A 27162-nucleotide genomic window follows, 5' to 3' on the forward strand; every position below is an offset into this window, starting at 1 on the left:
CATCTTCCCCATCCCTCTTCCCAGTTTCTAGAACCCAGTCTTCTAAGCTCTTATATTTTTTAATCATGAAACTTTTTTGGGATAGTTATATTAAATTTATATTTTATTATTTATAAATCTATGCCATGTCTCCTTTCTTAAATTTAAGGGTCAGTTATAGATCCATCTCAATTAACAAATGATTTGGGATTATGATTTCCTTTATAAGGAAGTTATTGTTTCAATTAAAGTCATATAAAATCTTTTTTAAAAAAGATTTATTTATTTATTTGAATGGCAGACTTACAGAGAGGCAGAGGGAGAGAGAGAGGTCTTCTATCCGATGGTTCACTCCACAAATGACAGCAACAATTGGAACTGGGCCAGTCCGAAGCTGGGAGCTTCTTCCAGGTCTCTCTCATGGGTGTGGGGCTCAAGGACTTGGGCCATCTTCCACTGCTTTCCCAGGCCATAGCAGAGAGCTTTTTTGGAAGTAGAGCATCTGGGTCTTGAACCAGTGCCCATATAGGTTGCCGACACTGTAGGCAATGTCTTTACCTGATATGCCACAGCGCCATTCCCTAAAATGTTTATAAGTAATATGAAGCAAAGTAGCTTACATTCATCAGACATTACAAAAATCTCTTATCAGATGCTCACTTTGGTAGCACGTACACTAAACAGTGTCTTTCTGGCTTTTATTATAATCTCTCTGCTAAATAGAGGGGTCTTTTCCTTAAGTTTTTACATTCTGATTGTGTTCTGTTTTTTGTAGTAACCTTTTGTTTTGAGTTACAGCCTTCTATCTGTATTTCCTTTTCCTTATCAAAGCTGGCAGTTAGCTGATTTTATATTGGGTGTGTAAGTTAATGATGAGTTATAATTTTTAATTCCAGATACATTGCAGAGCTTTAATGTAATCAACATTTAGATATTAAAGCCCTGTATTTCGTAACTGGGTTAAAGAACCTTGCTTTTTTTTTTTTTTCCAGGAAAATCGAACTTGGGACTTTCATTTATAATTCCCTGTTTTTTCTCTCTCTTAATCCTCTTTTGTTCCTTTTAAGAAGATTATTTATTTGAGAGGCAGGGTGACAGACAAAGAGGTAGATCTTCCATTCATTGGTTCACTCTCCAAATACTGGCAACAGCTGGACTTTGGTCAAGCCAAAGCCAGGAGCCAGGAACTCCATCTGGGTCTACCACTTGGGTGGCAGAGAAAAAAATAACTTCATTTAAAAAATTTATATGTCTCTGCAGAAAACTTTCTGCTCTTTAAGCTTTGTCCATACCTCTCCTAACATTAATTCACCCTCCTTTTCACCATATTCTCAAACTGTCAAAATCACTGTTATGCCTTTTAATATATATGTTAATTTTAAGTAATATTTAAGGACCACACATTAACTATTACTTTTTAAAGATTTTATTTATTTGAGAAGTAGAGTTACAGACAGAGAGAGGGAGAGACAGAGAAAAAGGTCTTCCATCTGCTGGTTCTCTCCCCAATTGGCCACAATGGCTAGAGCTGAACCGATCAGGAGCCAGGAGCGTCTTTGGGTCTACCGTGCAGTTGCAGGGGCTGCCTTCTGTTTTCCAAGGCCATAGCAGAGAGCTGGATCGGAAGAGAAGCAGCCAGGAAATGAACTGGTGCCCATGTGGGATGCTGGTGCCGCAGGTGGAGACTTAGCCCACTATGCCACAGCACCGGCCCCTAAAATGATTTTGAGAAGTGTTGTATGACTTTTTTCATGGACTTTTTTCATGTGATAACCTTCTTTTCCTCCCTAATTCCATCTGGATTATGTCTTGTCCTTTTTTTTTTTTTCCTTTGGCTAGTGGGTTTTTTTTTAAAAAGATTTATTTATTTATTGGAGAGGCAAGTTATAGAGAGGTAGAGGCAGAGAGAGAGGTATTCCATCTGCTGGTTCACTGCCTAAACGGCCGCAGTGGCCAGAGCTGGGCCAATCAGGAGCCAGGGGCTTCTTCCGGGTTTCCTGCTTGCGTGCAGGGGCCTAAACACTTAGGCGGTCTGATCTTCCACTACTTTCCCAGTCCACAGCAGGGAGCTGGATTAGAAGTGAAGCCACCGGGACTTGACTGGTGACAATTTAGGATACCAGGACTGCAGGCAGTGGCTTTATGCTCTATACCACCACATCACCAGCCCCTTGATTATGTCTTACCCAGTAACATTTTAATACAGTATGATATTGGGATTTCAAGATCAGAAGAGTTATTTATAGCCACATATATAAAGTTAGTCTGAGTCCTGGTTGGGGTTGAATTTTGAAACGTTTTTCTTAAGTGGAGTTATAGTCATGAATCACTATTTTCTAAAGTTAATCCTATGTGTTAGGGTAGTCTCCTTTATATCTTAGGAAATAGAGGGAATGTGTTACTGTTTTTTAAAGATTTATTTATTTGTAAGGCAGGCAGAGTGGTGCAGTGATAGGGAGATAACTTAGGGAAAGATTGTCCTTCTGCTGGTTTACTCCCAAAATGGCCATGACAATGAGGGCTAGGCCAGACTGAAGCCAGGAGCCAGGAGCTCCATCTGGGTCTCCCATATAGGTGGTAGGTGTCCAAGTCCTTGAGCCATCATCTACTGCTTTTCCAGACAGATTAGCCTGAAGCTGGATCAGAAACAGAGTATCTGGTACTTGAGCCATTGCTGTGATATGGGATACAGGTGTCACAAGCTACAGCTTAACCCACTGTAGCAAAATACTGGCCCCTGTATTGATTATTTTACCAGACAATTTGGGTTGTTTTCTGTGGGAAGGAACACTAAATAAAGAATGCAGTGGCTGGCGCCGCAGCTCACTTGGCTAATCCTCTGCCTGCAGCGCTGGTACCCTCGGTTCTAGTCCCGGTAGGGGCGCCAGATTCTGTCCCGGTTGCTCCTCTTCCAGTCCAGCTCTCTGCTGTGGCCCAGGAGGGCAGTGGAGGATGGCCCAAGTGCTTGGGTTCTGCACCCGCATGGGAGACCAGAAGCACCTGGCTCCTGACTTCAGGTCGGCACAGCATCGTGGCCATTTGGGGGGTGAATCAATGGAAGGAAGACCTTTCTCTCTCTCTCTCTCTCTCTCTCTCTCTCACTCTCACTCTCTCTCTCTCTCTCTCTCTCACTGTCTAACTCTGCCTGTCAAAAAAAAAATGTAGCTATACCAAATGACATTCAATCTGAAGGCTAACTCTGTGGATATGTGTTTGTGTGTGGTGTGTGTGTGTGTGTGTGTGTGTGTGTGTTTCTGCCTGCCTGCCTACCCGTCTTTGTGTCTTTTGTTTCAATAAAAAGGAATAGTGATGTTAAATAAATAAATATTTGCTCATTCTCACACCTACAACCTCCTTTTCTTTATTCCTCAAATTAAAAGCATGACCAAGAAAATAGTAGTGGAAAGAAAATTATAGAGTGAAATTTCCTTTCTTAGTTACTAAATTTTTTATTAAAATAATCTTTATCTCCATTTTTGTTTTTGCAGAGATGGCATAGAATTTGCTTTTAAAGAGCCTAATCCACAAGGGGAGAGCCATCCACCTTTAAATTTGGCATTTCTTGATATTCTCAGTGAGTTTTCCTCTAAACTGCTCCGACAGGACAAAAGAACAGTGTATGTATTTGCTAGAAATATCCTATTATATTTCACTCTGGAATTCTTAAGAGCAGTTGTTGACTTGGTTTCACTTCCTTATACACATTTCATAGAATTGTAGGATTGCATGACTGTATAAACTATATACTTCAGTGATTTATATAATTTACAAATTATGACTACATTATGTGCACACTATTGCATTTGTTCTTATGAGTTCCCTTCCTAGTATGGTTATGACTTTTTAAAAAATTATTTATATTAGAGACAGAGATCTTCCATATACTCGTTCACTGCCAAATGCTTGCAATAGCTGGGGCTAGATCAGGCTGAAGCCAGTAGCCTGCGACTCAGTCTGGGTATCCCACTCAGGTGGCAGGCACCCAAGCACAATGAGTCATCATCTGCTGCCTTCCAGGGTGCGTGCATCAGCAATAAGCTGGATTAGAAGCAGAGCTGGATCTAGAACCAGGCAATCCCACTTGGGCTATTGGGTCCCAATTGATGTCTTTACCACTGTTTCATAATCGTTGCCCCTAGCTGTGGCTTCTGAGGTGTACTTGAATCCTTTCTGTATTTTCACTTGTATTCTTGCCTTAACCCAACTAAGGAGGGAGCCTTTAAAAGAGAAATAATATTTATGGTCCATTGTGAACTGATTAGTTAATCTGTGTCGTGAGTTATGTTTGCAGTAGAAAAAGTAGAAATCCCTACTTTATTTTTTTACCTTATTGTTCTTGTCCTCAGAAGACCATGTAAGCAGGGTACTTTTTGGGGATAGCCTCCTAAAATGTTGACTTGTAAGAGAGTTCTTCAAAATGTGTTTAAGTTCTCAGAATCATTTTTGCACCTGCACACTTGACTTTGAGGTAAAAATGAGCAGAAAAATATGAATGCCTCATGGTATAGCTAATCTTTTCCCACTAGTATTAAACGTTGCATAGACACTGTTGATCATAGAAATATAGATTAAATATTGAAGTACCATTTCTTACATACCAGCTTAGCACAAGTTTTAGCCAAGGTTGTGGATCAAGTAGGGCCATATATTGCTGGTGACAGTGTAAATTGTATCATCTTGTGGAGCTATTTGACAGTGCCTAGTAAAGTTAAAGATTCAGCTTAATTCTGCCTCATGAGCCAGTACTTTCATTCATAGGTTGATACCTACATTAAATTTTGAACATTTATACAAGGAGACCCATAAAAGAATGTTAGCTATTCATATTATTTGATTAGGGAGAAAACAACCTAAATATTGACCAACTAGAAAATAATTTATAGATTGGTAAACAATGGAATACCATACAACACTCAAAATGGCCAGATTTTAAAAACATAACACTGAATACAAATAGCAAAGTTCAAAACTGTACCATAAGGCAACTCTGTATTAAAAGTACAAAAATAAGCATAAGAATGAGAAATAGTAAATTCAGGTTAGTGATGACCTTGGGGGCAAAAAGGAGGAGAAATGGGAATAGCTTTAGTGAGGATTACCTATCTGTAATGTTCTCTTAAGCTATGTGGTGAGTATTTATTTGTAAATCAATGAGTATATTTTGGCTCAGTTGACTAACAGTTCTCAGACTGGTAGCCAGTTCACAGGCCACACTGTGACGTGTGTATGACTGAAGTAGATTATAAATAAAAAGACATATTGAACCATTGACACAAAGCAGTATGTTTTGTAATTGATGTCTCGTGTTCTAAACTGGTACGTTGGAATTGATTAGAATTAGTCTTTGTAATGACAGCAAATACTGAGTTGCACTTTAGTTAATTATCTTCATTTATTCTTAGTATAGTTTAGCCTTACTGAACTCTGTGTCAAAATCTGGTGCTTGAAACATGATTATGCTGCTTACCCATTTTTAGCACTATGGGCACATTACTAATTTTTCTTATTCTTTATTTCCTCATTTGTAAAATGGGAAGAGTGATTTTCCTCACAGAACTTTAAGGAATCTGAGAGAAAATGCCCAGCACATAGTAGTACATGAATGTTAGTTGAATTTTGATTGCAAAATTACCTAATCATATAAGCCTTGTCATAGTTGAATCCAAAGATACATTTATGATTTACATCATGCTGAACTTTTTTTTGCAGATAGGGACCATACTGATTGAACTTTGCTTCTATTCCTCATGCCTAAGACTTAGTAGATGCTCAACAAATGTTAAGCTGAAATACTCTGAATTATTTCATTCATTGTGAAAGTCTTGATAGAGACATAATTGCTCATCACTCTCCTGATGATGCCGAGATTGAATAGTGAAGTAATGTATCCATGCTCATACGGCTAAAAGTTGATAGAACTTTGTAGTTTTATATATCAAAATTAACAATTTTTACTTCTTTTTAAGGTATGTTTACTTGGAAAAGTTCATGACCTTTCAGATGTCACTCCGAAGAGAAGATGTGTGGCTTCCACTTATGTCTTACCGAAATTCTTTGCTAGCTGGTGGTGATGATGACACCATGTCAGTTATTAGTGGAATCAGCAGTCGGGGGTCAACTGTGCGGAGTAAAAAATCAAAACCATCTACCGGAAAACGGAAAGTGGTTGAGGGAATGCAACTAGCACTCAGTAAGGATATAGCTTATTCTCTTTATATATTTATCCCTAATGTCTTGCTAACAGAATTATCATTAAGGTTTACCTTATTTCATATTTGATGTCATAGCTTACATAATATATCAGTTATGTGTAAATTGTCATTTAAAGCATCTTATTTATGTGCATTCAGGTCTCAAAACTTTTCAGGTGCAATATCATTTTTCGAATGAGAAAATTAGCAGAGATTAAATAACTCTCCTGAGTTACATAGATAGTAAGTAGGAGAGCCAAGCAGTCTGACTCTAGATGGCTGCTTTTTAATCACTGTGCTGTACTGTATGCACAGGGAAATAGATTTGAGTATTATCATTTAGTTTTAAGTGGAACAGCAGTTTCAGAGAGGTTTCAACTTCTAGATTTCTGTGAAGAGATCATTCATTAATCATGAAGCACTTCATAGAAGTTCACACTGGAGATAGGAATACATTACGGTGTTGATGCTCTTGGGCTGCTAACTGTCCAGGATTGGTTTGAAATGGGCCCATGGGGACATTTTTTCCTGTCTGAGACCCTTACAAACAGATCTGCATAGCTGACAAAATTTGTTGCAGTTAGTATTGGCTGAGTAACAAGTTAATCCAAACTCGGGATATAGCAGGGATTACGATGTCTGCAGCTTCAATTTGGAGAACTCAAAGACTGGAAGCTAGCAAGGAAATTGTTCTCTGTTTTAAATAGAGAAATTACCAAATGAAAAGATGTTTTCTGCTTATTGTTGTAAATCTTAAAATGTTCTTCTTAATAAACAATAGCTATAGATTTGTGCTAGGTATCACATTTCTCCTTTTCCTTAGATTTCATGAAACAGATAAGGAATTGATCTTTAGATAGCTTCTTACAAGTTACCAAACAAGATAAAATTTTTACAGAGTCAATGTTCTTATTTAGTCAAGTTTTTGGAATGAGATGTGGAAATTGAGGCATTAATAAGTTCAAAGAAGGGAGGTTAAATTCTGCTAAGTTGGTTGCACTGCTGGAGTCTAAACACAATGGAGCTTAAAGGCTGATAGAACTGTATCATAAAATGGAAAATTTATGTCTAATCCATCTATTAGTAGGGTTTAGCACATTTTTTCCCACTCTTTTTTTTCCTTAAAAACTTACATAATCTTCTAATAAAATTGTTTCCCTCTAAACTCAGAGTCAGTCAGTCAGTCACAGTGTGCTCTTTTACCTTCTAAATCAATGATTTTCAAAACAGGCATTTTGTTCAACATATTTAAAACACCACTTGGGGTGAGCACATCCCACATCAGAGTGTCTGGGTTTGAATCCTGACTTAGCTTCTGATTCCTGCTAATTTGTATCCTGGGAGACAGCAGGTGATGGCTCAAGTACTTGGGTCCCTGCCACCCATGTGGGAGACCCGGATAGATTTCCTGGTTCCCAGAATTGTCCTGGCATTGCCCCAGCTGTTGAGGGAGAACTAGCAGATGGAAGTTAATCTCTCTTCCTAGCCTTTCTCCCTTCCTGTCTCCCTGTTTCCCTCTCTCCCTTTGAAGTAAATAAAAAAAGATTTAACTCCCATTGACTCAGTGGCACTTGTATGTTAATTTGTCTTTTATTAATCATGGCAATATCTATAGGCACTTGGAAAAAGTTTTTGCAGGTGTTAAAATAATTTTTTTTTTAATTTTAGTGCTTGATGTACATATGGACATGTACATTCCTTGCAGTTGTTCTCATCTGCTCAGAAGTCTGTATCCCATAGATTGGGAATCAGTCTCCTGTTGTCTCTGTTGCTATTAGCACATCTCACTCAGCTGGGCTGTACCTCTAGCATCTTGACTGGCCTGTTTGCTTTCCAGTCTCAGTGTTCTTAAGTTCACTGTCCACACTGCCAGTACATTGACTAAAACATGTATCTCACCAAATTGCTTCCCTTATAAACTTTAGCAGCCATGTCCTCTCGCTTTAGCACAGCTTATGAGACTTTGCAACAGTAGATTCCTGCTTCTTTATCCAGTGTTGTCTTTTGCCACTATTGCCAATCTTATGGCCTAGGAATAGCAAACTATTAATTTGAACCATAATAAAGGCCCTTTTTGTAGCTCAAATGTCAGCAGATTAATATGATTCTTTCATTGGTGTTTAATGCCTCAGTACCTACTATAGTTAGAAGTTACTTCTGGGTAGCTGGTTGTGATCTCTCTAACTGCTCCCATTCCTCCTTTCCTCCCTCTCTCCATCTCTCCCAGCACTTTGCACACAGTATTGTATTTGCCTGGTTGTTCTTCCTCTGAAACTGTTACATAACCGTATGGCTGATACTATGTCTTCCATACACCCTTGTGTCCCCCTGTTCCTAGCTACTAGCATGTGGAAAGAGAGCAACCAGAAGTCTATTCACCTGAATAGATTATATTAGACATCTGATTAGTCCTAATTAGTGACTGAATTTCATTGTTGTTATCTTTTTCAGCCGAAGAAAGCAGTAGTAGTGACAGTATGTGGTTAAGCAGAGAACAGACGCTGCACACCCCTGTTATGATGCAGACACCACAACTCACCTCCACCATTATGAGAGAGCCCAAGAGATTACGGCCTGAGGATAGCTTCATGAGTGTCTATCCAATGCAGACTGAACATCATCAAACTCCTCTTGATTATAAGTAAGTACACTTGATCATTTTCTATACTAGAACTTTATTAATTACATAGAGAAAAGTTAAGTTAAAAGAAGAATAAAATTCTCCTTGAAGCACGCAGGTAACATGGATGTTAGCTCAAAGACAACAAGAGGAAGCAAGGCAACAGCAGGAGAGAGCAGCAGTGAGCTATGTTAAACTGCGAACTAATCTTCAGCATGCCATGTAAGTGAGAGTGCCTTATTGTCTGAGTCTAGGAAGTTCACTAATTCATTTTAACATTTTAATGTGTGCCTTATCTAAAAATTTCAGCAAACTCTCTAAAGTAACTAAGCTGAAATAATCAAGGAACTAAAAATTGGTCTTTCCAACAGAAAAAAAAGAAGTTTTAAGTTAAATGTTAACTAGTTCAGCCGAAGAACCAATCTCAGGTTGATCTGTTGGAAAACTTTAAATATGAATCCTTGTTTATTTTGGTACACAGAATTTTAAGTATAGTTCTGTCATATCTTAATTTATTTCCCCACTTTAGTTCAGGCCCTCATCTCTCACCTGAACTATTGTGTTAGTTTTCTAACTGGTTTTCTTCCCTCAGACTTCCCATTTATCTTCTCACCAAACCCCTCCTTTCACAACCTCCCACCACTCCATCATTCACACTGCCATCAAGAATTACAATCTAGAATAAAAGTCTTAACATGTAACTTTTTTACTTAAAAATCCTCCCATGACTCCCCATTGACTGCTGGATAAATTCCAAACTCCTTAGCTCATGGCATGCAAGATCTTTGAAAGTATGACCCTTGCCTACATTTTAGTATCATATTTCACTGCCTGGCAACTGGTGAAATCATCATAAAAGAACAGGCTCAGGTGTCACCTTAAGTGAAGCTGCGATCATCGATGCTCCCATAACACTGTATATATTCATATTTCTTACAGCACTTGCCATGTTGTATTATAATTATTTGTTTGAATTTATCCCTTTCTCTAGAGTGTGAGCTCCTCAAGGGCAGGGACTGCATTCATTGCCTGTCAGTGTTTGGCTCATAAAAGGTGCTACATGAAAATGTTCAATGAATGACTACAGTTGTTCAGTGTTTGCTTTTTAAATAATTTTTTACTGAATTCTGTATCAGAATTTTATGTATCTTTCTGTTATCTTTTTTAGCTTTGACTATAAAAGAAACAGCAGACAAATCTTTAGATAATGTTGTATATGTCTTGCTTGGTATGCAGGGGAAAATTTGATGATTCTAATAAAATTTTTGAGTTGAAAGCATTGTACTTGTAACATAATGTGGTATGTTTTAATGCTAGGGGATAGTAACTGTTTCCCTCTTTTTAAAGTTTTATAATTTATCAAGTTTTATTGGTTTCTAAATGATAAGCATTTCCCTTGTTTTTTTTTTTTTTTTTTTTTTTTTTTTTTTTTTTTAAATTTATTTGTGAGAGAGAGATCTTCCATCTGCTAGGTCACTTCCCAAATGGCTGCAATGGCCAGAGCTGGACCTGAAGCCAGGAACCAAGAGATTCCTCCAGGTCTCCCACGTGGGTGTAGGGGCCCAAGGACCTGGGTCATCTTCTGCTGCTTTCTCAGGTGCATTAGCAGGAAACTGAATCGGAAGCGAAACAGCTGGGAATCAGACCAGTGCCTATATGGGATGCTGGCACTGCAGGTGGTGCCTTAACTCTATGCCAAGTGCCCCCCCCCCCATTTTTTTCTTAAATGATCACTTTTCCCAATATAAATTCAAATTAGCTGTCTTGATAGCTTGATAGTGGTCTCTAAGACACAATACATACTCTGTCGCATGTATAGATTCCCATCTTGACTTGGCTGATAGGGCCGTAATCTTTACTGTTTCTTGACTCTCTTTTTCTCCATTTCTGTAGCCACATTCTCCTTGTTCTTATTTCATGCTGGATCCTAAAACTCATTTCTTAGCTTCCAACCAGTTAGCAGTCCAAATATGCCAGAATTCTACCATAACAGTCATTTGGTCTATATCTGTCCCCTAAAAATTTTGTACCAATTCTCAAGATCCTCTACAACATCTCATTACTCAGTACCATTTATCATTCTTTTGATTGCATCTTGTATTAGCTTCTAATTATAGGTAACCTCCCCAGGCAATTACAAGGGATTGTGATTTCGGTTAAATAACCCTTGCCAGAGGATTCTTTTGGTTGTTCTAAGACTACAAGTGGTCTGTTGCCTGGGACTTTGCAATATTTTAGTTATACAGTGATTTTTTTTTGTAATTATCTACCCTATAACTGGAAATAGTTCCAAATCATCTTTCTCTTTTTTTCATAGTTTATATCACAAGTTATCCTCCTTATATTCCAAATGAAATGCAGAATGGATTTCTAGTTCTTGTTAACATGGTGCACAAAACATATATACTCATTTCTCAATTACTTCCATTAAATACAGTGAAATTGTTTTTTACTGTCCAGAATAATAATTAAGAATTAAAGTCCAATTTCAGCGTATTTTTTCAGGAGGCCTGAATGATATTGTGCCTTGTTACCTATTTATATATTAAATCACAGCATAGTATTGTGTGTAAATTTAGTAAATAATGCCTAGGATTCTGGTACTTTTGGTGAGGTATGGCCAGAGGAGGTCTTTAGGTTTAAAAAAAAGGCAGTGTCAGCCAAACTGGGGGAGAAGTCACATTCAATTTCACTATTACATTGGCTACTTTATGCTGATGTGGGTTAATTTGTGAACCTAGTTTATTCACCATAGTTATGTCATGACACAGAGCTTTTGTTCTTTTCATTTTGCATTTCTGTGTATCTTAGTTTTAAGTTTTATAGGGCATAATAATCCAAGTTTCAACATAAGTGTGGCTCATTTCTCCCTAAGGAAGAATTAATTCCATCCTTCAGTATATCCTTCAAACACTTGATGCCTACTTCTGTTGTAGCATTTATTACATTTTGTCATAATTTCTTGGTTTCCCGTAGTAGACTGTGAGCTCCTTGAGGGCAGGAACCATGTCTTACTCATATTTTGTTTTCTTTTTGGGGCATCCGTAGGATATAGGAAAAGCCTATCACATAGTAGGCACTGTTTGAATGAGTAAGTGCATGTGTGCCTGGTACCAATTAGGTACTGAGTGTATGAGTGAGTGATAGTTAAAATTAGTATTACATGTTGATGAAAAATATATATATTTTGAAAATGCCATTTCTTGGTCTCTGTTTTATATTTGTTTATTAATTTGTACCCTGCCTACTTTCAAAAAGGATTTGAGGTATCTTGTATGTTCCCATGTGGGAAATTCTCATTGAACTTTATAAATGGGATATCAGAACTATCAAGCTGTGTTGAAATAATGTAGAAGAAATATTAACTCCTTATCATTTTAGACAGTCAAACATGAACATCGGGGTTTGGCATCATTGATGACATAATCAATGCCTAATCATTCTCCCTGACCTTTAATTCCATCATTTTCCATTATACTTGAATATAGAGAGCCACATAGTTGCTGCCTGTATATTAGTAGTTACAGCTTTGGTTCAGATCTTGACTTTGTTTTATATTTTTCTAGTCGGCGTGGTACAAGCCTAATGGAAGATGATGAAGAGCCAATTGTTGAAGATGTCATGATGTCCTCAGAAGGGAGGATTGAAGATCTAAATGAGGGAATGGATTTCGACACTATGGATATAGACTTGGTAAGAAACTTACTGATTGCTACAAGATGGTCAGTTTAATTCATTTGGAAATCAAGTTGCATATTTATTAGAGAAATACTTGCCATGAAAAAGAGTGTTTTGCAAAAAGAGTAAATGAAATAGTTGCTGGGGTTTATGTATATAAGAAGGGAAGGAGAAGAGGATGAGGTTGGTGAGGGCATTAGATCCTGTTTAAGATGATAAAAAGGTGCCGGCGCTGTGGTGTGGCGGGTAAGGCTGTTGCCTGCTGTGCTGGCATCCCATAGGGGGGCGGTTTGTTTCCCGGCTGGTCCACTTCCTGTCCAGCTCTCTGCTATGGCCTGGGAAAGCAGTAGAAGATGGCCCAAGTGCTTGGGCCCCTGCACTCACGTGGGAGACCAGGAGGAAGTTCCTGGCTCCTGGCTTTGGATTGGTGCAGCTCTGGCCATTGCAGCCAGTTGGGAAGTGAACCAGCAGATGGAAGACCTCTCTCTCTCTGCCTCTCCTTCTCTCTCTGTGTAACTCTGACCTTCAAATAAATAAATAAATATTTTAAAAAGATGATAAAAATTGTTTGCCTTTAAAAATAATTTAATGATATGTAGATTTAAAGGCCGTATTTTTGCTTAATATTAGTTTGATTGTAAAAATCAAATGATATTTAGTTTTTTTTTTTTTCAAAAATATGCATTGATTCACTTAAATACCCCATCATCTTATGATTTTCCACTTATTTTCCATTATCAAAACAATACATTAACTTTATAGTTCCTTGTTACCGAGCCAACTTTTCCATATAAGATAATACAATAAAATTATTTGAACTTGGAAACTAAAAATATATAAAGATGTATTTTTTATCAATAACCACATCATATACATGATTAGAATTTACAAAATACAAAATTCTGCATTTTTTAAAGATTTATTTATTTATTTCAAAGGCAGAGTTACAGAGAGAGAGGGAGAGACAGAGAGGTCGTCTGTCCGATGGTTCAGTCGGCACATGGCTGCAATGGCCAGATCTGTGCCCATCCAAAGCCAGGAGCCAGGAGCTTCTTCCGGGTCTCCCACATGGGTGCAGGGGCCCCAGGACTTGGGGCCGTCTTCCACTGCCTTCTCAGACCATAATAAAGAGCTGGATCGGAAGCGGAGCAGCTGGGACTCGAACTGGTGCCCACGTGGCATGCTGGCACTGCAGGTGGTGGCTTTACCCACCATGCTACAACGCCAGCCCCTTTTGCATTTTTTTTAGCAAATATCTTATTTTTTAAAGACTTATATTAATTATTTGAAAGACAGTGTTAGAGAGAAAGGTCTTCTATCTGCTATGAAACCAGGAGCCAGGAGCTTCTGGGTCTCCCACTTGAGTGCAGAGGCCAAGGACTTGAGCCATCCCCTGCTGCTTTCTCAGGCATATTTAGCAGGGAGCTGGATCCCATATGGGATGCTGGAGCTTTAGGCGAGGGCTTTAACACACTGTGCCACAGCACTGGCCCCAGCAAGTATCTTACTTAACTTTATGAGGTGGGATGAGAGAATTAAGGATATTGAAGCTTGACTGTTTGTCTAAGGGGACAAAACTGATAAATAATAAACCTGAGATTTTAGTATAAGCTGTATCTTTTGATTCTACTCTTTAGTGTGTCTTGTGTATTCTCCTTTAAATGAAAGAAATAGTTAAATATGGCATCTTTTTAGTATAATTTGGCACCTTTTAGTGAAAATGATTTGAAGGATTTTTTAAAAATAAATTGCAAAAAAGGGTTTTCCCGTATGTTGCTATTTGGGAAATTACTTTTTCAAAATAATTTTTTTTACAAATGAATTGTTTTTGTGCCTTTAAGCATTTTGTAGTTTGAGTATATATTATTGGAAATATTGTAAGTTATGTTTGCAATCATATAGGCCATTTGAACACTTAATAATTATTAATCTGGATATTTTCAGATAATATCTGCTTTATAGATACTGCAAATAACAACTTCCTTCCCTTTATTTCTTAGCCACCATCAAAGAACAGACGAGAGAGAACAGAACTGAAGCCTGATTTCTTTGATCCTGCTTCAATTATGGATGAATCAGTACGTTTAATTTAAATGTACCCCAGGATTACAAAATCAAAAACTCTATGTTCAAGGTTCAAGAGTGGAGCAGCATACTGAGAGTGGATGAAAACAATTGGGTGAAGGAAAAAGAGCAGGCAGGCAGGCAGGCAGGATTTTGGTGGGAAAGGAGAGGGTGGTGTTGCAGTGGTAGCAAATTAAAAATGCTTTCAAATCCCTGACTGGGACATGAATATTAAAGAATTTGATCATTTTCTATAGGTTTGGATTGCCCATTGAAAGATTTTAAATGAGAGAACAGCATGATCAGAATTAGGCTTCAGAAACATTTCCTTGGTATTTATGGATATCTAGGATGAATAGGAAAATAATTATACTATTAAAGGCATGGTGAAAAATAATGAGAACTTGAACAAAGTTGTTGATAATGAAGATAGGGTATTGAAATGCATCGAATGAACGGTTTGTTATCCTCCTCCAACACTTAATTGGTTATTAATGAGTTTTGTCAGTTCTTTCTTTTAAAAACCTCTCAAATAAGTCCCTTGTGACATATTCTCAATGACAATGCCTTCGTTCTTTAAGTCCTCCTCAGTTTTCACTTAGACTATTGTGGAGCCTTTAAACTGATTTCACTGCTCCACCTCTCCTTCATATCTCTTCTGAGGTTAGCTTTCTAAAATGCAGGTCTGCTCTTCCAGTTTTAAGTCTTTTTAGTTTTTTCCCCACTGCCATTAAGAAAAATACTCCAACTCCTCAGCCTGGCAAACAAAGCCTTCATGATCTGGCTCCTTTACCACCTTAACTTTACCACACGTATTCTGTGCTCCTGTGCTCCAGCCATACAAATCTTGTAATTCCTCTCCAACACACTGTGCCCTTTCATGACTCTTGAGTTTGTATAAACTTGTTTTTCTGCCTAAAGTGCCCATTCATTTTCCTCCTAATGAATTCTTTCTATGCTCGCTTCTGCCATTACTGTGGAATTTTTGCTGACCCTTCCGGAAGATAGATATTCTGCTGCCTTGACAATGTGTGTATACTTTCATTGTGCTAATTACCAGATTGGCCTAGTAACATAGGTTTTATTACATGTCCTGGTCCCTCAATAGGGACCAATCTTAAGGTGGTGATGGTTTTATTCATTTTGATTTCTGCCTAGCACAGTAGGTGTTTAGTTTTGTTAAACAAGTATATCATTTAGGTACCCTTTCATCTCACTTTTTTTTTTATCTACCATTTATGGTCCTTCCTCCTAACATCTACTACCTCAGGTAGTTAATGCACCATCCTCTGAGGTTAGCCTTTATGCCCCAACTTTTTTTGTTAAGATTTTTTTATTTATTTGAAAATCAGAGTTACAGAGAGGAAGAGACAGAGGGAGTGATCCTCCATCTGCTGGCTCACTCTCAAGTGGCTGAAATGGATAGAAGCTTCTTCCGGGTCTCCTACATGGGTGCAGGGGGCCCAAGCACTTTAAGTTTTCTCCCAGGCCATTAGCAGGGAGCTGAATTGGAAGTGGAGCAGTGGGGATACGAACTGGTACCCACATGGGATGCCAGCATCTTGGGCAGCATCCCCATTTGCTACACCACAATGCAAGCCCCTATTCCCTGACTTCTGTCATTCCCTCCCCAATCTGTGTTTTCAGATAGCTTTAGAAATATTTTGACAAATTAATTCACACTAACATTTTAACATTATCAGTCATTTGACCCAAAGGACAGTTTCATAGAGTAGGAGATAGAGAAATCTTTGGACAGACCACCTTGGAGTCTTTAAGTTAGTATTTCTCAATCTATGATGTGCCTTTGAGTCATTAGATTCTGTTTCACTAGGTCTGGAATGTGTCCTAAGAGCTGTATCTCTAATAAGTGCTGTTGCTTCTTCAGGTCTGCAGACCACACTTTTGGTAGTAAGGCTCTATTAGTATGTAGGTGACCTACTGTATCCATAAATATAGTGGAAAATGCATATTGATGTATTTGGTTTTCTTTGTAATCTAAAAGAATGTGTATTTCCCCATCTGTTAATAAAATATGAGAGTAGTGATTATGATGAGAGTTGAAAGAAAGTCTTTTCTAGCAAGTATACTGAAGTGTATTTATCCAAAAATTTATTGCATTAGAAGTTGGTGCTAAAACTTTAGACAGGAATTGATATTCTAGTGCATCTTGAGTATTGCTTTAGAAGTACAGAAGCCAGTATTATTTGATGCCATTTCTATTGGGTTTAATAATCTCACGCTGTCTCTACTATTAGACTTAGCAAAACTAAAATCAGACTTCATTTGGAGGAAACATCAAAAAAATGTAATTAAGAAATGAATTGATGTGGGCAGTTAGAGATCTTCAAGTTTTTTTCATGTACTCAGCTAATGTCAGGAGAACTTTAAGCATCTGCTTACTTACCTGGAAAAGGGTGTTTTTTTGATTACTAAAATAATGAAATAGCAGTATAAATGGTATCTGTTTTTGTTAACATTTAGAGTAAACTGCAACTTGAGTAAGGGCCAAAATACCGATCTAATAATGATGCTATTTACAGTAGTTTTTGACATTCTTATGTATATTGCATATATAATGACTGAGATGCTTTTATTTATTTTTTAAAGATTTATTCATTTATTTGAAAGTCAGAGATACACACAAAGAGAAGGAGAGGTAGAGACAGAGAGAGAGGTCTTCCATCCACTGATCCACTCTCCAACTGGCCGCAATGGCCAGAGCTGCACTGATTCAAAGCCAGGACCCAGGAGCTTCTTCCTGGTCTCCCACATGGGTGCAGGGGCCCAAGGATTTGGGCCATCTTCTGCTTTCCCAGGCCATAGCAGAGAGCTGGATGGAAAGAGGAGCAGCCGGGACTAGAACTGGCACCCATACGGGATGCCGTGGCTACACTTACTGCACACAGTGCCAGCCCCAACTCCTATTATTCTTAATTTGATAATTTAGCTGCTTCTGCTACTAACACTAGGAAAATGAGCACATGTACCTATAACTGTAGTTTTATACTATTACCACATGATGGCGGCAGTCACAACTGAATAATCTTTAAAGGTTCAGCTATCTTTAGAAATATTTGATGTGCTTGAGTTTATTTTTTAATATACATTAAGATTTGACTCAAATTAGCAAGCATAAATCAAAAAATGAAATAGTAGAAATTTTTGAATATAAAGATCTGTTTACCTTAATAAGATACAATCAAGCCTATGATACGTGAGTCATCCAAACAATAGTAAAATAGGGATATAAATTCTTTAATGCCTGCTTATGAGATTCTCCGATGCTGAGTAACTTAAATTCTGCTAATATAGATATTTCAGGTGTCTAATTAAATTCTAAATATATCTTTTGTAACATGATTTTCATATCATATATGAGTGGTAATAAATTCCGGACAAATCATCTTTGGATCACATATACATAAGATTCTAGATTTATATTATCTATAATATGTTATGTTGTATGTAATATATTTATTATAGTGCATATCACTTATAATAAGATATTATTATATTATTTATTATATTTGTATTTAGCTGGTTTTATTTCTGGGAGGAATTGGTTTACCCCATGGTGATAATGGCTGTTTTGTGTCAATATTGCTACAACACGCCAAAGCTTGATGTTTGTACTTTAAAATAGTGTTCAAGGGTTTATGAGTGCTAATGCAAACATTAGAAATAGGTATGTGTTAGCACAGAAGAGTGTCAATAATGTTGCTCTTTTCCTGTGTTGAAATTCTTTTCTTAGAATTAGCTGTAATATACAATTGGTAAAGTAAGGTTCAGAAAAATTGAGCTAATTTAATGTTTTAGTAGGGAGGCCCAAGCTATAACCTCATTTGTGCAAAACAATAAAAGCAATTTCAGGTGTTTACATGCTCTATAGTCAGGAAAGAATTTGTCTTCCATGCCACACTTTGAGAATTGCTAATTAGGATTTTTACCTTTTCATTCATCATCAGACCTTTCCTTTACTAAGTTTACTGAGTGTTAAGGCTAGAAGTGACCTTTAAACATCATCTAGGCTTCTTGGGTGCAAAAATTCTAGGCATCCGAACTCTTGACTCTATCCAACAAAGGCGAACCCTGAACCTTGTTGAATAGTAAAGGGGAGGACAAGGGCTGAGTAGTGTGATAGTTATGGCTAATGGATAGGTGAGAAATGGGATGAGTCATTTGGTCCAAATTTCACAATACATATTTTAGAATTTCCTAAAATCTGTAGGTCCGTTCATTGACTCAGACTGGGTTTTCTAAAGAAAGTTTCCTGTTTTCTTGATATTTGTTTTGGTCTGCCTATTCAAAGATCTTTTTAAAAATTATGCCCACTTCCTAGTTTTAAAGACTCGAACTCTTTCCAGTGAATGAATGTCAGAAGTATACTAGTATGTCAGGAAGCACATTCATTTGTTAATTCAATAAATGCTACGTGCCTATATTCAGAGCACTGGGACTACATAAAAACATAAGTAAATCAGAGTCCCTACTCTTAGTTATATTTGTGAGGTAAGTAGCATCATGATTAGTCCTTATGCTGTTATTTTGTTATTTACTAATGGTCAATACATTTTACAATTATATAATTAAAGAGGCAGGACATTTTCAAAGTGGTTTTATTAGCATGATTTTATAATTAAGTATTTACAGATATAATTTATAAAGAAATGAATGACTATTTTAACATTTTTTTTTCTTTCTCTCTCATTAGGTTCTTGGGGTGTCAATGTTTTAATACCAGTACACAATTAAATCTGTGATGAAGTCATTCTCTAAGTGGAAGAGGAAATTTTAAAAATAAAGTGTGGTAGATACAGTGAAATTCTGTACAGATTTTTCTCTAAGGAGAATATGACATGCTTATGCTTACCAAGATCAAGTGCATCGAGGGGCAGTTTTGTTTGCCTGAATAAAGTAAAGGACAAGTAAACAATTTGATGATAAGCTACAGTTTTTTCTTAGAAAGTAAATATTTTATTTATGCGCTGTTAGTTGGCTTTTAAATCAATTATTTCATGCTTTTTTAAAAAAGATAACAATCTGAAGAGGCATTTGGTACAGATATAAATTCTCTCACATTTATTTACTGGTTGTACTAAATAATGTTGACCTCTGCTGGATTTCTGTTTACATCCAAGAAACAAAGTTAAGGATAAGTTTATTCCCCTGACCCTGAAATTGTAGGATAGAATTGTTTTTAGCATTCTAAATTTAAATGCTTAAAACGTCAATCAACAAAACTTTGTTTTGAATATTGTAATTGTGGAGAAAAATAAAACTTATAAGCAGAACTTTTACAATTTTTTCATCTAAAATGTATTTTAAGATATTTTTAAAATCCAAGAGCTTCTCTATACTTTTCAGAAATATCCAGAAACAGTGAACTGCCAGAAGGTAACCAGTCTCAAAACATGCTTATCCCATTATCAACCCTGAAAGTTTGCTTGTCCTTTAAGATAAAAATGTAATGTTGTGATATTCCTTCCAGTAGTGCCACTGTATTTTGTCTCCAAATAAAAGAAGCTTATTGTAGTATGTTTGCAGAAAAATTCTAAACAAAAATTATACAGCTTATTAGAGTGTGGGAATAGGGTTCTAAATTTTAAATAAAATTATATATATATATAAATTGGTGCTGATTTTATAATTGCGCAGTTTGTTTAGTTTTTTCTTACTTTTAAATTCCAACTTAAAATTATGAGGTTTCAGAAATATATTGAAAGTTTAACAATGTTTAAAAATAGAAAAGCATGAGTGTTCATGCTTTAAAATGATTTTTAAATTTGTATTTTATATTGTTTTATCTATCTGTCTTTGCAAGCAGTCTTCAGGTTAAAGATACTTCTAACAGGTTACAGTACATTTCCTCTGTATGTAAATTAGATGGGATAATAGAATTCATAACCCATAATATTCTTTGAAAGCTAAGCTTTAAACTTCATTTTATGTCCTTTCACAAATAAATTAGTTTAAAACAGAAAGTGGCTACTCGCCATTTTGACATCAACTCATTTTGCGAGGCTTAGGCAGCTAGACATCGTTTAAAACAAAATATTAACTTATATTACATGTGTATCTTTTGTCAGTCGTCTCTCAGTTCTTGAGGTAAATTATTTTAATCATTCCATGCCTTAATATGCTTGCAATACAAGAATATCTTCAGATGGGTGAATACCAAAAGGCTTCCAGTATTTAGAGTCAGAAATCAAATAAGCATTGGGCTGTGGTAGCCAAAAACCATAGGTTAGCTAAAAGATCATGATGAAGTACAATTATTTTATTAAATCATGGTTAAGAACAAGTGAAATGAGACTTGTCTAACAGATTTTCCATCAACAAATATTGTTACATGCAAAAGTATTGCATATGTTGTTTCACACACCACTGCATTTACTAGAACTGCTGAGAGGACTGTATATATGATTTTAAACCTAAGTTGATTTTTTTTCTCACTCTTGAAAGGAGTACTTCTTTGTGAAAGCAGTTCTTACAGCTTTGTTTTCAACCAGCTAAAAATGTTTTATATATTACTCTAACCTGTTGTCCTCCACATTCTATTGTCCTAATTGTACTGTTTTCTGATTTGTATTTATGTCTTGAGACAGTAACTTTTTGAATAAAAATAAACCTACAGTGTGTTGTATGTTTTATCTCTTGTAATCAAAGAGGGAGGGTGGATATAAATGATATGCAAATTATATCTATTGCATCTTTTAATGTGTTCAATTGGGAATAATTTATAGAAAACATAACCATTTTATATTTTTAATAAATCATACCTATTTTTAAATGAGACTAAATCCCTAATTGGATTATTGCTTTAAGATAGGAACCTATAACCATTATTGCTTGAGTTTTTATCTAGTATGGATTATTAAACTTACTTTCAAAAGCCTACATTGTTCATTCAAGATACATTTGAGTGTGTGCTATGTTCTAGGTATGTGTTAGAGGTTCCTCCCTCATAGATCCAGTAGGGACTAAGTGCTAGGAAGGAAACTAGCAAGGTAGATTGAATTAGAAAAAGAGTCTGAAAGCCTGAACTATCTTAGATAAGGGGCTTATGGTATGAAGGTAAAGGCTGACTTTCAAGAATTTGCTAATTGAATTCTTAACAAAAACTCTCTTCAGTGTGTTAACAATTTTTGCATGATACTCTTTTTAAAATTTTTATTTAATGAATGCATTTTGACATAGATACAACTTCAGGAATATAGTGGTTCTTTCCCCCCTACCACCCCTAGCTCCCATCCCACCTCCCATTTCCTCTCCCATCTCCTTCTTCATTATGTCTGCATGATACACTTTTAAGACATATATTAGCATGTTTATTTGGGCTAGTTTGTAGGTCATATTAGAAAAACATTTTCTGCATTGGTCATACAAAAATGAAAACACAAAATGATACACTGTTTAAATGTTTGCTCATTAAATCTCATTTCCCCATTTTACTTATTTGAAAGGCAGAGAGAGGCAGACAAAGATCTCCCATCTTCTGGTTCACCCCCAAAATGCCTACAACAGTTGCAGCTGGGCCAGACTGAAGCCAGGTACTGAGAAAATCTGGGTCTCCCATGTGGGTGGTAGGGACCCAAGCACTTGAGCCATCACCTGCTAACTCCCCAGTAAACTGGATCAGTTATAGATACAGGACTCAGTCCTCACACACCAATATAGGACACGGGTATCCTAAGTAGCTGTATATCTGCTGTGCCAAGCACCTGCAATCTTCTCTCCTTCCCTTTTTGAGTTACTCATTTTCATCTAATGAAAGAGGTCTTCTATCCGCTGCAATAGGTGTGGCTGGCTGGGCCAGGTGGAAGGCTGAAGTCCAAAACACAATCTGGGTCTCTGCGGGAGTGGCAGGAGCCTAAGCACTGAGTCATCAGTGCTGCATCCCAGGATGTATTTGCAGGAACCTGGATCCAAGGTGGAGTAGGTGGGACTCAAACTGGCATTCCATTGTGGAATGTGGGTGTGCCATGTAGAGGCTTAACCTGCTGCACCTCAACCCTTGCTCACTGTTGCCCAACTTACCAGTAAAACAAGGCAGGAGGTGAGGGAAATGTGGCACATGCAAAGTAGGCTGCGTAAGTACCAGGAATCATGGAAACTATTTGGTATGTAAGGACAATATACATAATTGCAGTATAATAAAATGGTACACTACTCACTGTGTTATGGAGAATCTTTAATGAATCCAGGTGCCTGTTGAATTGAGTGGTGTAAATAAACCTGGTTTGTAATAGACTGCCCAGATTGCTTCTTAAAAGATGTGAGTTAAAATTGAGCCCTGTGCCCATCAATAAAGTTAAGTTGGGGGGCTGGGGCTCTGGCACAGTGGGTTAGCGCCCTGCCCTGGAGCGCCAGCATCCCATGTGGGCATGGGTTCGAGACCCAGCTGCTCCACTTCTGATCCGGCCTGGGAAAGCAGTAGAAGATGGTCCAAGTCCTTGGGCCCCTGCACCTGCATGGGAGATCCGAAAGAGGCTCCTGGCTCCTAGCTTCGAATCAGCACAGTTCCAGCCATTGCAGCCATCTGGGGAGTAAACCAGCAGATGTAAGACTTTTCTCTCTGCCTCTCCTGTCTCTGTGAAACTCTTTCAAATAAATAAATAAATGTTAAAAAAAAAAAAGTTGGGAAGCTGCGGAGGAGTAGGATAACCCAAAAGAGGTTTATTTATTTTTTAAATTTTTATTTATTTGAGAAGTAGAGTTACAGATGGAGAGGGGGAGGGGGAGACAAAGAAAAAGGTCTTCTACCCCCTGGTTCACTCCCCAAATGGCTGGAATGGCCAGTACTGGTCCTATCAGGAGACAGGAGCTGCTGCTTGTCTTCAGGAGCCCAATCCCTTGGGCCATTTGCTGCTTTTCCAGGTCATAGGAGAGAGCTGGATTGGAAGAGGTGCAGCTGGGACACCCACTGGTGCCCATATGGGATGCCAGTGCCACAGGCAGTAGCTTTACCCACTATACCACAGTGCTGGCCCCTAAAAAGAGGCTTTCAGAATCCTGTCATAAAGGGAATTTTTAAAGATTCATGGATTCATGTGGTTGAGTACCAGGTCAGATAGTTCATTGTTAGAATGATTTTGTGCCCTGCAATTTTACTGAATTCTTTTTTCAAGCAGTATTATTCTAGGGTTTTCTGAATGCAAGATCATGTATCTACAAACAAGGACAGTTGGACTTCATCCTTACCAATCCACATGCCCTTTATTTTTTTCCCTTACCTAATTGTGGCTAGCACATCTAATACTATGTTGAGTGAAAATGGGAAAAGTGAGCATCCTTTTCTTGTTTTTGATCTTACAAGAAAAGCTTTCAGCTTTTCACTGTGGAACATGATGTTAGATGTGGGTTTGTCATATATGACTATTACTTTGTTAAGACACATCCCTTCTATACTTAAGAGGTTTTTTAAAATAATAATTATTGAATTTTATGAATGCTTTTTTGTTAATTTTTAGCCTCCACTGTAGTATTGTAGTAATATGGCATTTATAGATTTACATATGTTGAACCATCCTTGCAACTAGTATAAATGCTACTTTGGGGAGTAGCATTTGGCACACCAGTTAAGATACTTCTTGGAAGGCCTGCATCCCATATCAGAGTGCTAGGATTTAAGTCCTGCTGCTGCTCTCAGTTCCAGCTTGCTGCTAATGTACACACTATGAGGCCAGGTGATAGATCAAGTACTTGAGTTCCTACCACCCATGTGGGAGTTCCAGATTGAGTTCCTGGCCCTGAGGTTTGGCTTGGCCCAGTCCTGGCTGTTAGAGGCATTTGGGGAAGTGAATTAGCAGATAGGAGATTTCTCTGCCTCTTTCTCTCACTGTCTCTCAAAGTAAATTTTTTAAATGTAAGTACAATCTCATTTTGATCCTGTTGAGTGATCCTTTTAATGTGCTCTTCAATTTGGTTGGGTTTTATTGAAGTTTTTAATTAATGTTCTTCAGGTTTACTGGCCTGTAATTTTTTGTTTCTTGTAGGGTCCATGTCTGATTTTGCTTTGAGAATAATTTTGACCTCATCAAATGAGTTGGCAGTATTCCTTCTTTAGTTTTTTGAAAGAACTTGAGAAGGATTGGTATTAATTCTTTAAATGTTTGATAGAATTCAGCAGTGGAGCTATCAGGTCCTAGTCTTTTATTTGATGGCAGGCTTTTTTTTAAAAAAAGATTTATTTTATTTATTTGAAAGAGTTACAGAGAGAGGTAGAGACAGAGAGAGTGGTCTTCCATCCGCTGGTTCACTCCCCAGATGGCCGCAATGGCCGGAGCTGCACTGATCCGAAGCCAGGAGCCAGGAGCTTCCTCCAGGTCTCCCATGTGGGTGCAGGGGCCCAAGGACTTGGGCCATCTTCTACTGCTTTCCCAGGCCATAGAAGAAAACTGGATGGGAAGAGGACTAGAACTGGTGCCCATATGGGATGCCAGCACCCCAGGCCAAGGCTTTAACCCGCTATACCACAGCACCGGCCCCAATGGCAGGCTTTTAATTACTGTTTCAACTCTTTACTCAGTAGTGGTCTGCTCAGATTTTTAATTTATTCATTATTCAGTTTTGGTGAGTTATATGTGACTAGGAATTTGTCCATTCTAGTTTTTCTAATTTGTTAGCATGTAATTAATTGTTCATAGTAGTATGATATTGTCCTTTTTATTTCTGTGGGATCAGTTGTAATGTCTCCTTTTTCACTCTTGATTTTGAGTTTTGTCTCTTAATCTATCTGATGGTATGTCAAGTTTTTTTTTTTTTAATCTTTGCAAAAAAAGCAGCTCTAAAGCCGGCGCCGTGGCTCAATAGGCTAATCCTCCACCTTGCGGCGCCGGCACACCGGGTTCTAGTCCCGGTTGGGGCGCCGGATTCTGTCCCGGTTGCCCCTCTTCCAGGCCAGCTCTCTGCTATGGCCAGGGAGTGCAGTGGAGGATGGCCCAGGTGCTTGGGCCCTGCACCCCATGGGAGACCAGGAAAAGCACCTGGCTCCTGGCTCCTGCCAGGATCAGCGCGGTGCGCCGGCTGCAGCGGCGGCCATTGGAGGGTGAACCAGCGGCAAAGGAAGACCTTTCTCTCTCTGTCTCTCTCTCCCACTGTCCACTCTGCCTGTCAAAAAAAAAAAAAAAAAAAAAAAAAAAAAAAAAAAAGTAAAAAAGCAGCTCTAGTTTTGTCGATCTTTTGTATTTTCCTGTCTGTTTCATTTATTTCTGCTCTGATCTTCATATTTTTTTTTCCTTCTACTAACTTTGGGTCATTTGTTTTTCTTTTTTTGTTTGCGATCTTTTTTTCCTCTTTTATGTAGGTGTTAATTATTACACACATAAAACTTGCTTTTGGTGCATTCCCAATGTTTGCTATTTTTTTTTTTCTGTTTTCAATTGTCTCAAGATATTTTAATATTTGCCTTTAATTTCTTCAGTGATCCATTGATTGTTCATAAACATGTTTAATTTCCATGTATTTGTGAATTTTCTAGAATTCCTCCTGTAATTACTATTTTAAAAAAAGTATTTTTTATTTGAGAGGCAGAGTTAGAGAGGTAGACAGAGGGAGGGTGAGAGAGCGAGAGAGAGAGAAAGAACACAGGCTTCCATCCACTGGTTCACTCGCCAAATAGCCTCAACAGCTGGAGATTGGGTGGGCTATGCTGACGCTAGGAGCCAGAAGATTCATCAGGGTCTCCCATGTGGGTGCAGGGGTCCAAATACTCAGACCATCTTCTGCTGCTTTCCTGGGCACATTAACAGAGAACTTAATTGGAATTGGAGCAGCTGGGACTTGAACCAGTGCCTGTATGGGATGTTGGCATTGCAGGTGGCAGTTTAACTCACTGCTCCAAAAAGCCGGCCCTAATGAATAATTTTATATTATTCTGATTGGAAAAGATACTTGATATCATTTCAGTCTTAAATTTGTTAAGAGTTATTTTGTATCCTAATGTACTATCTACCTTAAAGGATGTTCTATTTGCTCTTGAGAATATGTATCTACTGTTGGATGGGCTCTTCTGTGTATGTCCGTTAGTTGCATTTAATTTAACATGTAGTGTAATTCTGATGTCCCCCTATTATCCATTGCTGGAATTGGGGTATTGAAGTTCTCTGGTCTTACTGTAGTCCAATCTTATCTCTTCTCCCTGATATATTGACATTTGCTTTATGTATTTAGGTGTTCCAGTGTTGGGTGCATATCATTTATAATTATTATATACTTTAGATTACTTAGCCCCTTCATCATCGTGTAATTATCTTCACTGTCTCTTTTTTTGCAGTTTATTTAAGGTCTTAAGCTATAGCTATCCCTCCTGTCTTTAGGTTTCCACTTGTGTGCAATACCATTTTCTATCCCTCCACTTTCAGTCTTTGTGTGCCCCCTTAAAGGTGAAGTAAGTGTCTTCTAAGAAGGCTTTAATTTGGACTTCCCTTTTTATACATTCAGCCACCTTGTCTTTTGATTGGAGATTTTAATCCATTAATACTCAAAATAAATATTGGCAGGTGAAGACTGATTACTGCTGTGGTTGCTGTGTAGATCCCTCCCTTTTTCCTCTCTTGTCTTTGTGACTATGTTATTTGTTCTGTTGGCATGCTCTAAATTCCTTACTTTTAATCTTTTTTTTTCTTA

General features: G+C 37.6%; 1 protein-coding gene across 18 annotated transcripts in view; it reads left to right on the forward strand.

The window, feature by feature from the left end:
• STAG2 (STAG2 cohesin complex component) overlaps positions 1-21168 on the forward strand; it is a 164978-nt gene extending 143810 nt beyond the window's left edge. For 9 of the 18 annotated variants that reach the window (XM_051826895.2, XM_089323669.1, XM_089323668.1 and 6 more), the window contains 6 exons: positions 3468-3596; positions 5946-6169; positions 8622-8811; positions 12357-12483; positions 14469-14546; positions 19247-21168. In XM_051826895.2, coding sequence (XP_051682855.1) covers positions 3468-3596; positions 5946-6169; positions 8622-8811; positions 12357-12483; positions 14469-14546; positions 19247-19270 — 772 coding nt within the window. In that variant the 3' untranslated portion in view covers positions 19271-21168. Of the gene's footprint in view, positions 1-3467; positions 3597-5945; positions 6170-8621; positions 8812-8901; positions 9013-12356; positions 12484-14468; positions 14547-19246 lie in introns of all 18 variants that reach the window. The other 9 variants (XM_008273043.4, XM_089323666.1, XM_070066331.1 and 6 more) reach the window with 2 other exon arrangements.
• The last annotated feature ends 5994 nt before the right edge of the window (positions 21169-27162 follow it).

Source organism: Oryctolagus cuniculus, chromosome X (assembly GCF_051225735.1).
Source record: "Oryctolagus cuniculus isolate XC-2025 breed Fujian yellow rabbit chromosome X, ASM5122573v1, whole genome shotgun sequence".
NCBI lineage: Eukaryota > Metazoa > Chordata > Mammalia > Lagomorpha > Leporidae > Oryctolagus > Oryctolagus cuniculus.